Source organism: Nematolebias whitei, chromosome 17 (genome assembly GCF_014905685.2).
Source record: "Nematolebias whitei isolate Nwh7 chromosome 17, NemWhi1, whole genome shotgun sequence".
In the NCBI taxonomy this organism is placed as follows: Eukaryota; Metazoa; Chordata; class Actinopteri; order Cyprinodontiformes; family Rivulidae; genus Nematolebias; species Nematolebias whitei.
In genome coordinates, this window is record NC_056514.1 from 5,572,185 (window position 1) to 5,584,427 (window position 12,243).

Below are 12,243 nucleotides of genomic sequence, written 5' to 3' on the forward strand. Positions count from 1 at the left end.
CCCCCCCCCCCCCCCCCATGTAGACACCAGTAACTTCTGAACAATGTAAGACTTCAAAAACCTGCATGGGAAAATATGCAAATATAAGTTAACTGTTCTTCCCTGTGTGTGTGTTTGAGGGGTTCTGAGAATAATAATAATAATAATAATAATGTGTATGTATTGTCATTATTGTATGTTTCCATACAATGGTGAAACTGGCTCTTCATTTAACCCATCCACCCCCAGGTGGTGCAGTGGGCAGTTATTGAAGGCGCCCAGGGAGCAACGGGGGAAAGGGTGTGCTTAGACACCACGAGATGTGCAATGACTGGGAATCGAACCTGGGACTTCCAGGTCTTGAGTCGGCTGCTCTGCCTCTACCCCATCGTGTTGTTTAAGGCAGCTGTGTGGAGTTCTACTAAAATGTTTCTAGTTAATTTTCACGTGAGCAGCGATGAGAAGCACTAGTAAGATGCATAAATACAGAGAGGTTTAAACTCCCACCCAGTGTCCTCATGTCCTGATGTCAGTGTTATCAAAGGGTTAGGGAGCACCTGAGATGGCTGATGTCTTTTATGTTATCTAATGAATCGGAACCAAACAGCACTGCCAGTGTCCGTCTTAATAATATAGAAATGTCCATTTGCCTGTCCTTGTGCATGCAACTAAACACGTGGACAATCGTGTGTTGACCAATTTTCTAACTGCCTTGTTAAGTAAACCTGTGTATATGAATATATAATATATTAAATTATTTGTTTTGGGAATGATGGAGTTTGTAATTATTATGTTTTTGTGTGTGTTAAGGTCATTTAAAATGATTTGTTTCTGCCAACAAACAGGCAGGTGTGTGGTAAGTTGGATTCTTGTCTCCCATCGCTGAGTGAATAGAGGGAATAAGAACTACTCTGTGTCTGTGAATGTTGTGAGCATAATAACTTGAAAAGTAAGAGAGGTACCAACTTCCACTTTGGTGTGTGGCTACATCAAGGTGTAAAACAGGTCCATATCACAAATTGGATTGCCACATCAAAATCCATGATGGCCATCACCATATATCAGGTTCACGGTGACTGTCATTTGCATCACATGAGGTGCAACAAAATTGTATACTCAAGGTCCCAGTTACACCCAAAAATAGCAATACTATAAAGTATATTAAAGAAGAAAGAAAAAAGGAAACAGTACAGAAGGATTTAAGATATACACTAAACAATAATGTAATACAAATAAGGTGTATTAAAAACCAATGTGAACACACACACACTATATATATATATATATAGATAATATCGATATATTTAGATATATTTATACACAGGTCCTTCTCAAGAAATTAGCATATTGTGATAAAGGTCATTATTTTCCATAATGTAATGATAAAAATGAAACTTTCATATATTTCAGATTCATTGCACACCAACTGAAATATTTCAGGTCTTTAATTGTTTTAATCCTGATGATTATGGCATACAGCTCATGAAAACCCAAAATGTCTGTCCCAAAAAATTAGCATATCATAAAAAGGTTCTCTAAACAAGATATTAACCTAACCATCTGAATCAACGACGTAACTCTAAACACCTGCAAAAGATTCCTGAGGCTTTTAAAAACTCCCAGCCTTGTTCATTACTCAAAACTGCAATCATGGGTAAGACTGCCGACCTGACTGCTGTCCAGAAGGCCATCATTGACACCCTCAAGCAAGAGGGTAAGACACAGAAAGAAATTGCTGAACCAATAGGCTGTTCCCAGAGTGCTGTATCAAGGCACCTCAGTGGGAAGTCTGTGGGAAGGGAAAAGTGTGGCAGAAAACGCTGCACAACGAGAAGAGGTGACCGGACCCTGAGGAGGATTGTGGAGAAGGGCCGATTCCAGACCTTGGGGGACCTGCGGAAGCAGTGGACTGAGTCTGGAGTAGAAACATCCAGAGCCACCGTGCACAGGCGTGTGCAGGAAATGGGCTACGGGTGCCGCATTCCCCAGGTCAAGCCACTTCTGAACAAGAGACTGCGTCAGAAGCATCTCGCCTGGGACTGCTGCTGAGTGGTCCAAAGTTATGTTCTCTGATTACAGTAAATTTTGCATTTCCTTTGGAAATCAAGGTCCCAGAGTTTGGAGGAAGAGAGGAGACACAGAATTCACATTGCTTGAGGTCCAGTGTCAAGTTTCCACAGTCACTGGGGTGTCATGTCAGCTGCTGGTGTTGGTCCACTGTGTTTTATCAAGGGCAGGGTCAATGCAGCTAGCTATCAGGAGATTTTGGAGCACTTCATGCTTCCATCTGCTGAAAAGCTTTATGGAGATGAAGATTTCATTTTTCAGCACGACCTGGCACCTGCTCACAGTGCCAAAACCACTGGTAACTGGTTTACTGACCATGGTATTACTGTGCTCAATTGGCCTGCCAACTCTCCTGACCTGAACCCCATAGAGAACCTGTGGGATATTGTGAAGAGAAAGTTGAGAGACGCAAGACCCAACACTCTATATGAGCTTAAGGCCGCTATCGAAGCATCCTGGGCCTCCATAACACCTCAGCAGTGCCACAGGCTGATTGCCTCCATGCCACGCCGCATTGAAGCAGTCATTCATGCAAAAGGATTCCCGACCAAGTATTGAGTGCATAACTGAACATGATTATTTGAAGGTTGGTGTTTTTTGTATTAAAAACACTTGTCTTTCATTGGTGGGATGAAATATGCTAATTTTTTGGGACAGGCATTTTGGGTTTTCATGAGCTGTATGCCATAATCATCAGTATTAAAACAATTAAAGACCTGAAATATTTCAGTTGGTGTGCAATGAATCTGAAATATATGAAAGTTTCATTTTTATCATTACATTATGGAAAATAATGACCTTTATCACAATATGCTCATTTTTTGAGAAGGACCTGTAAGGCAGGCAGCCTGACCAGGTCCAAATTTGCTGTCAATGACTTCCTTGAGTGTAGATGAACAAGGAACCAGCCGAGTCCAACAGTCATGTGAGAGACTGATAAAGTTCTACATAAAATGATTACTAAGAGTTCTTGCTGCTTACAGAGGTTCTACAAACTAGACCATGAGCTGGAACGCTTTTTTTGTTCACACTGCTTCTGTTTTAGGGTTTAAATTTTGATGAATAAGCGGTGGCCCTGTGTTAAATGTCACCTCCCTCCCACAGTTTGTCCCTCTGATTGTGGAAATGTGCTGTGGTGTTGTCGAAGCAATTGGTCTGGAGTACACCGGTATTTACCGTGTACCAGGGAACAACGCTATGGTGACCAACCTGCAAGAGCACCTGAACAAGGGCCTCGACATCAGCACTGCTGAGGAGGTGTGTGAGTTGTTCCAAGCCTAGTTTAAAGTGTGTTTCTCTAGTCCTGTTTGTATAACTCTGCTATCCTGTCTTTCTGCAGAGGTGCCAGGATCTCAACGTGATCAGCAGCTTGCTGAAATCATTCTTTCGAAAACTGCCTGAGCCTCTTTTTACTGATGGTGAGCGCAGACTTTTGTTATGGACGTATAATGTCAGGAACCATTACTGATTGTGTGGATGAAAACACAACAATACCATCATCTCTTCTGACATCAATTTCTTAGTTAAAACGACGATATATTTCTAATGGACGCTAACATTAAAACATGATTCTGTCTGCAGACAAGTACATTGAATTCATTGATGCCAACAGAATAGAAGATGCAGAGGAAAGACTGAAGACTATGAAGAAATTGGTACATGCAAATCATAGTCCACAGAAATCTTACCTGAACTTTAAAAGTTAACTCACACTCATTTTCTGCTCCCTGTAGATCCACGACCTCCCAGATCACTATTATCACACCCTGAGATTCTTAGTGGGCCACTTAAAGAGGGTGGCTGATCACTCTGAAAAGAACAAGGTGAGCTCAGCTGCAGCCTCATCCCTTGATCAGATCATGACAATGGGAATCAGTTATGGAGCATTGGTTCTGCTTCCAGATGGAGCCAAGGAATCTAGCTTTGGTGTTCGGTCCCACGTTGGTGAGGACATCAGAGGACAACATGACCGACATGGTCACGCACATGCCCGACCGTTACAAAATAGTGGAGACACTTATCACTCATGTAAGATATTCCTGCAGAGCTGCTGCAGAACTTTAACTGGCCTGTGGTTCTGCTCTAAATTCCATCCAGTGACCTGGTTTGTTTGATTCAACAGTATGACTGGTTCTTCAGCGACGGAGAGCTTCGGAGGGAGGGAATGGTAGGTTGGCCCACAGTCCATTTGTCTCTGGATGTCTCCACATGTCCTGTTCTTCAGTTCTTGGGTTCATGTTTGTGTAGGTATCTGAGAAGAAGCAGGACCAGCCCAGGCTCAATATTGACCATCTGTTGACTAACATTGGCAGGCCAGGCATGCCTGGGGAGACATCAGGTGAGAGGAGTGGTGAGAGGAGCAGCAGGTGTATGTGTGTGTGATTGGTGGTTGTGGGGGCGCTGATGTCACGTCAGGGATTGGGCACAGGCAGGAGGGTGGCCCTTGGTGTGCTCTTCCTCTCTTTCATTTTGTAAAACAGATTATGATAATCTTGCAGTTCCTCGTCAAAGCAAAGTCATAAAAGATGTATCTGTAGTTACAACTTAACAGAACATATGAAAAAAAAGCAGTGCTCAAAGGTTATGGTAATGACAGATGCAACCAATGCCAGCCTACAAGTGAGAACAGATCCTCTCTTACCACCCAGCTGGGACAACGAACGTTTCCTCATTGGCGTTTAAAATAGGAAGAACTTCAAATCTAGTTGGCTTAATGTGTTGATCAAGCCATAGGGCTGGTTCTAATTTAAATCACCCAAAATCTTTTGCTGCACTAACAAGAAGATGGGAAGCCAAACATCCTTAGTAGTTATAGCAAATGAATTTGAATAATTTCTGATTTGCTGTTCTGTAGTTCTGGTGATTCTGACCTCACTGACAACTGATCTTGACAATCTGTGCCCTGAAGGCCAAGGAGACTCATTTGGCTGCTTTGATAAGCAAACATAACTTGATACATTAGAACAAGTCAGCTGTACTATACTAGAGAATGGGTCCTCAGATGGTGAACAGTGGGCTGGATCTATATCCAAATAAAGTCTCTTTCAGGCTCATATTGTTTGTTTCTTTTCAAAAGACTATATTTTTACGTTTGTTTTTATCCGGACTGAACCTTGACATAGTCAAGATTTTTGTTTTAATCTAGGAGGTTTTAGAGATAAATGTGAAATTTAAATGAATTAATTTAGGACTACTTTTAGGGCTCGTGTGAAAATCTGCCAATATTTTAGGTCATATTTATGCAGAAATACAGAAAATTTTAAAGCGTTCACAAACTTTCAAGCACCACTGTATGAAGACAGCCGGACAGTGGTGATGGTGAGTGTGGTAAAGAGGTGAAGAAGAGGATCCAGGCAGGATGGAGTGGATGGAGAAAGTTTCAGGAGTGATTTGTGACAAAAGGGTGTCAGCAAAGGTCAAAATAAAGGTTTACTTACAACAGTGTAATAATACTGAGAGTAAAGAACTGGAAGTGTAAGAAATTAAGATGTTCAGGTTTTCCTTAAGAGTGACAAGGATGGAGAAGATTAGGAATGACATCAGAGGTACAGCACAGGTTGAACAACTGGGAGATAAAGTTAGAGAGACCAGACTGAGATGGTTTGGACATGTCCAGAGGAGGGACAGTGGTTATACTGGTAGAAGGATGTTAGAAATACAGCTGCCAGGAAAAAGACAAAGAGGAGATCTATGGATGCAGTTAGAGAGGACATGGAGGTGGTTGGAGTGAGGACAGAGGACACAGAGGACAGAGGTGGAGGAGGATGACTCGTTGTGGAGACCCCTGAAGAGGAGACATTGAAAGAAAAAGAACAAGAAGAGGGAATAAGTGTTTTAGATGAACAAATGCAGTATTGCATGCAGTCATTACCTTCAGAAGCCACACAATTAGTAGAATAAGATCTTCCTGTGATTACTTTAACTCTCAGATGATCTCAGTATGCAAACGTCTGTTCTGATAGCATCATCTCAACTCCTCTATAAGGTCTACCACCCCAATCAAGAGTCATTATGAGAATCACAGAACTCTCCAGTTTTCAAAGAACAATAACTACAGACCTGAGGTGAGCTTAAAAAAATATCCCAGACCCCTGAACATCCCACAGAGTGCTATCCACTATCAGGAAATGGAAGGATGATACAAGCACAGTGAACCTGCCACGATAAAAAATAAAATCCCTTATTTAGCTTAGTTTATTAACAAATTAAGAACAAAGACAATAAAACAGAAATGTTACCAAGATGTATGAATTCTGTTCCATGTCACTGTACAAACATAGTCCTATAGAACTATTCTTAAATGTTGTTTCTTCTTTTTCTTTTGTAAATTAAGATTAAACGTCTGTTTCTGTTTCTCAGTCTGATGTTAGGAGCCTTGTTTGTAACAGTATGTCTGGATGAGAGACACTCCTGGTCTTTCCTCCCTACAAGTTTTCTGTACTTTTTCCCAGTTGTTATGGAACTGCTTGTTAATACTTGTGTTTCCCACTTTTACTCACATTCTTTTTTCTGGACCTTTCTTTGCCACTTTTCTTTAGCCGAGACTCTGGATCAGCCTCTTCGGTAGGACCAGGTCTTCCTCCTTGCATGTTCTGTGTCTGATTCGATCTATTTCTTCTCATCAGTGCTGGTTTTCCACCTATGTGTCATCATCACTCTGTCTTGTTGAAATTAAATGTTGCTGCAGAAATTATTAGTAGATTCAACTCAATTAGACATTTGTTCTAAGAGATTATGACTGGACGTGTTTTTAACACCCGTCTTTGTTCCATCAGATTCCACCACCAGCGGTTCAATTAAGTTAAGGGTAAGCAAAAAGTCCTCTGTTTTATTGAAGCTTTACATCTTTTGGGATTAAAAACATAAGATAACCTGAATTTGAACCTTTCAGAAGTCGATCATCTCTGCTGTGACCCGCAAACGTAAAAAATGTCTCAGCACCCATTTGGCAGGCAGCAGCGATGACGAAGACTCCGAGCATGAACCCATCAAGACTACAAACTATGATGGGGAGGAAAAGGGAAGGGAGGAAGTTGGAGAAAGGGGGAAGAAAGAGCCAGACAAGGGGGTCAGCACCTGTTCTAAAAAAGACAAAAGGCAGGAAACTGTGGTCATGGCTGCAGACACTGGGGAGGAAAATGGAGCAGACAGCTGTGCCAAACACCATCCAGTTAGTTGTCTCTGCTCACATGACCAGACCAGTGTCACATACTCAAGACCTCCACCTGCCACTAACAACCCTCCCTATCTAAGGAGTCACAGTACGGCCGGTGGACACCCCATCTTTCCCTTATGGATCTTCCCCAGCAGGCCTCCCGACCTGCACCGGGCCTCAGGCTCTCACAGCTCCCAGCAGCCATACTGGAGCCAAGCTGCTTCGGTTAACCACAGGAAGACCAGAGCAGGAGGAATAAGAGCCACTTCCATGAATCTAGACCTGGATTTGGGTCTAAACAAGGACAGGGACAGAAGTTGGTGGTCTGACAGGATGGAGGTAATCAGAGTCAGTGGAAGCATGCCTCCTCAGCGTGGATTCGTTGTAGGTTCTAGTTCAGCTCAGCAAACAGACCCCTCCCTTCTTTCCTCGTCTTCAGGATGGATAGATTCAGGCTCCCAAGAGTTCTCCTCTGTGGTGATGAGGAGATCTGCACATGACCTGCGGGACAAGGCCAGAGTATGGCGCCGTCACACGGTAGTCGTTTAACCAAAGCAGTTGTTTCCTCATTCACGACATTACAACGTCTAATGCCAATCTCTGTTCTGTTAGCTGAGAGTAAGTTCCAGGACTCCCACCCAAATACAGCTTCTAAAGCCAGGTTCTGTCCTGATAGCGGGGGGGGGGGGGGGGGGGTCTTAGGACTCCCAAACATCAAGATGTGCTGTAACTTAAAACTACCGGAAAATAAGTACCCGAAGTTGAACCTACCATGTACGAGCACCTCCACTGGGCTGGCTGCCATACAATATGTAAGCCCCGCCCCTCCATTTAAACAAACTGGACATTTGTCTCACTAAAATATAAAAATACACAATATATATTTTTAGATGTTGATTTTTGTTGATTTCATGTCCCAAAAACTTTTACTCTTTCCATTGTTCAGTTTCATCACAACTCTACTCAGGTCTACACAGTCTTGGTGGGTTTTGCATATAAATTGTGTGCCACCTCAATCTGGGCAGGACTGTCATAGCATGCGCAGCTGCTCAGAAGTTCTACCCATGACAGTTCCAACACAGATAAAGTAAAATGCCACCATCCTCTGCCACGGTTTCCAAAGTTGTTGTGGCTGAGTCAAGCCTACCCTCTCTCTGCTGGTCGGAGCCCATAAATTGAGTCCGTTTGGTGCCGCCTGAATCCTGTCATCGGTCAACGAGCATGGAAATGTCTGCACCTCCCCATAGAACACACCATGGTGTTGGTTTATGTGTAGCCATTTTAATGGATATATCTAAACATCTTTTTAAAAAAACAAAATAAAATTGGGTGCTGCTGAAGTAAAGGTGGGAGACCCTCCCACAGGTGACTGCTCTATGACCAATCATTGGCCTCCAGTCTGACATCAGATCTTGAGCTCCACTTGACTCACCTGGAACTAAGACCTGGTCAAGAACTGTTAAAGAACTGAGCTGGAAGTGTGTAGGATTCCCCCATAAAGACTGAACCCGTGCCAGTTTGACCCAAGTCAACGATAGTCTCAGACCTGGTTTCAAAAAGTTAGAGAACACTATCATTGTGGACATCAAGGGCTGAAACGCAACAAATTGTTACGGTTTAGCTTAAACAACTGCACTGTGAAAACTGGGACCCAGTCATTTTCCCTCTAATTCACCCCTTCATGCATGGGACCAAAGCAAAGAAAGACCTTGACTATAACATGAAAAACCAGAGCTATCTCAGTACCAACTTTTTACTGGAGCAGAGCAAAGAACTGTTTTCATCAGGAGCTGGAGGCGGGCTCATGGAGACTAACAACCAATCAAAATGCAGTCAAGCGTCATGGTTTATTAATGCAGTTAGTTTCACTTCTTAATTTAAAACAAAATACTTCACTTTGACATGAGTGAGAATTCAAATTATTTATGAATTAAGATTTTATAACAGTCTCTTCCTGCAGTTTGTGTTTTTTTAATCAACAGTCACGTGGCATCAGGTCAGAGGCAGAGCGCGGCCTCACAGCTGAGTTCAGAAACACTTGTCTTATTCTCACCAGCTGGTGTTCAGGTTTGAAGATAAAGTCGTCTCAAAAGCAGTTCAACAAGTGTACATTAAAATTTTTGTGTGTACAGTGACATCCACAAGCAAATCATCAGTTTTACAAATGTACGCATTTCAAATAGACAAGTGTGTACAAATTGTCAAACACATGCACTAATCATCTGCTGTGGACAATAAATCAACGTGAGAGCACGGATCAGCTTGTCCGTGAATGTGACTTTTGAGACACCACAAAAAAGTTTTAATCAGGTCGTCTGTGCAGTTTCTTTTTGCGTTTCGTCTTTCATCTGAAGGACTTCATCAGTCTGAGGCCTGCCACCAAGATCTGTCTTGTAGCAAGTTGGCCATCTGGCCTAAAACTTTTGATTATGTATGATGATTGATTGTTTTGGACAGATGGTCCCTTTGTGCACGTGTAAAGCTAGTTTCTGTGAATTCCACAGAGGGATGACTTGAAATACATCAAGGAGGTGCGATTTATAAGACAGATCTTGGTGGCAGGCCTCAGACTGACGGAGTCCTTCGGATGAAAGACGAAACGTTTCTCCCGAAAAGAAACTGTCCAGATGACCTGACTTAACCTGTTTTTGTGATTTATCTACCCGGCTGATTGAATTTTCAAACCTTTTTCTTTTTGTGACTTGAGACTTTCTCACTGCTCCAGATTCACAAAGATAATGCTGCATTCAAGTCTGGTGAAAAGCTGGGACATCTGAGCCTTACCAGATTTACAGAGTTGTTAGGAAAATACACATTTCTGACTTGACAGTAGTAGTATTAGAGCTCCGAACTGGTTTTTAACAAGAACCAGTTAAGGAGCAGGTTAAGCACCAGTTTTGGATTTATGCTGGAACTACTTTAGTAGAAAGACTATATCAATGTAAATGTCAATTTACTGATATAGCACATAAAAACAAAAACTGATCAAAGTGCTTTACACTTCAGTCAAGGAAAAATGTAAAATGAGATCAAGAAAACATCTTGTGTCATTAAGGAAACACAAGTAAACTTCAAACAAAGCACAGAAACTCACCATAGAAACCACCAGCTCTAACTGGAGTTATCGAAGTCCAACACCAGCCCGAGAGCTGAGTTTCTCCAGAGCCCCCCCCCCCCCCCCCATGTAGACACCAGTAACTTCTGAACAATGTAAGACTTCAAAAACCTGCATGGGAAAATATGCAAATATAAGTTAACTGTTCTTCCCTGTGTGTGTGTTTGAGGGGTTCTGAGAATAATAATAATAATAATAATAATGTGTATGTATTGTCATTATTGTATGTTTCCATACAATGGTGAAACTGGCTCTTCATTTAACCCATCCACCCCCAGGTGGTGCAGTGGGCAGTTATTGAAGGCGCCCAGGGAGCAACGGGGGAAAGGGTGTGCTTAGACACCACGAGATGTGCAATGACTGGGAATCGAACCTGGGACTTCCAGGTCTTGAGTCGGCTGCTCTGCCTCTACCCCATCGTGTTGTTTAAGGCAGCTGTGTGGAGTTCTACTAAAATGTTTCTAGTTAATTTTCACGTGAGCAGCGATGAGAAGCACTAGTAAGATGCATAAATACAGAGAGGTTTAAACTCCCACCCAGTGTCCTCATGTCCTGATGTCAGTGTTATCAAAGGGTTAGGGAGCACCTGAGATGGCTGATGTCTTTTATGTTATCTAATGAATCGGAACCAAACAGCACTGCCAGTGTCCGTCTTAATAATATAGAAATGTCCATTTGCCTGTCCTTGTGCATGCAACTAAACACGTGGACAATCGTGTGTTGACCAATTTTCTAACTGCCTTGTTAAGTAAACCTGTGTATATGAATATATAATATATTAAATTATTTGTTTTGGGAATGATGGAGTTTGTAATTATTATGTTTTTGTGTGTGTTAAGGTCATTTAAAATGATTTGTTTCTGCCAACAAACAGGCAGGTGTGTGGTAAGTTGGATTCTTGTCTCCCATCGCTGAGTGAATAGAGGGAATAAGAACTACTCTGTGTCTGTGAATGTTGTGAGCATAATAACTTGAAAAGTAAGAGAGGTACCAACTTCCACTTTGGTGTGTGGCTACATCAAGGTGTAAAACAGGTCCATATCACAAATTGGATTGCCACATCAAAATCCATGATGGCCATCACCATATATCAGGTTCACGGTGACTGTCATTTGCATCACATGAGGTGCAACAAAATTGTATACTCAAGGTCCCAGTTACACCCAAAAATAGCAATACTATAAAGTATATTAAAGAAGAAAGAAAAAAGGAAACAGTACAGAAGGATTTAAGATATACACTAAACAATAATGTAATACAAATAAGGTGTATTAAAAACCAATGTGAACACACACACACTATATATATATATATATAGATAATATCGATATATTTAGATATATTTATACACAGGTCCTTCTCAAGAAATTAGCATATTGTGATAAAGGTCATTATTTTCCATAATGTAATGATAAAAATGAAACTTTCATATATTTCAGATTCATTGCACACCAACTGAAATATTTCAGGTCTTTAATTGTTTTAATCCTGATGATTATGGCATACAGCTCATGAAAACCCAAAATGTCTGTCCCAAAAAATTAGCATATCATAAAAAGGTTCTCTAAACAAGATATTAACCTAACCATCTGAATCAACGACGTAACTCTAAACACCTGCAAAAGATTCCTGAGGCTTTTAAAAACTCCCAGCCTTGTTCATTACTCAAAACTGCAATCATGGGTAAGACTGCCGACCTGACTGCTGTCCAGAAGGCCATCATTGACACCCTCAAGCAAGAGGGTAAGACACAGAAAGAAATTGCTGAACCAATAGGCTGTTCCCAGAGTGCTGTATCAAGGCACCTCAGTGGGAAGTCTGTGGGAAGGGAAAAGTGTGGCAGAAAACGCTGCACAACGAGAAGAGGTGACCGGACCCTGAGGAGGATTGTGGAGAAGGGCCGATTCCAGACCTTGGGGGACCTGCG

General features: G+C 41.9%; 1 protein-coding gene across 1 annotated transcript in view; it reads left to right on the forward strand.

The window, feature by feature from the left end:
- LOC119424102 (rho GTPase-activating protein 23) overlaps nucleotides 1-7,836 on the forward strand; it is a 188,805-nt gene extending 180,969 nt beyond the window's left edge. Inside the window, exons 15-23 of the mRNA XM_037691572.1 lie at nucleotides 3,151-3,303; nucleotides 3,386-3,464; nucleotides 3,628-3,701; nucleotides 3,780-3,869; nucleotides 3,949-4,074; nucleotides 4,169-4,213; nucleotides 4,294-4,384; nucleotides 6,822-6,853; nucleotides 6,938-7,836. Coding sequence (XP_037547500.1) covers nucleotides 3,151-3,303; nucleotides 3,386-3,464; nucleotides 3,628-3,701; nucleotides 3,780-3,869; nucleotides 3,949-4,074; nucleotides 4,169-4,213; nucleotides 4,294-4,384; nucleotides 6,822-6,853; nucleotides 6,938-7,750 — 1,503 coding nt within the window. The 3' untranslated portion in view covers nucleotides 7,751-7,836. The remainder of the gene's footprint in view (nucleotides 1-3,150; nucleotides 3,304-3,385; nucleotides 3,465-3,627; nucleotides 3,702-3,779; nucleotides 3,870-3,948; nucleotides 4,075-4,168; nucleotides 4,214-4,293; nucleotides 4,385-6,821; nucleotides 6,854-6,937) is intronic.
- Nucleotides 7,837-12,243: the final 4,407 nt, after the last annotated feature.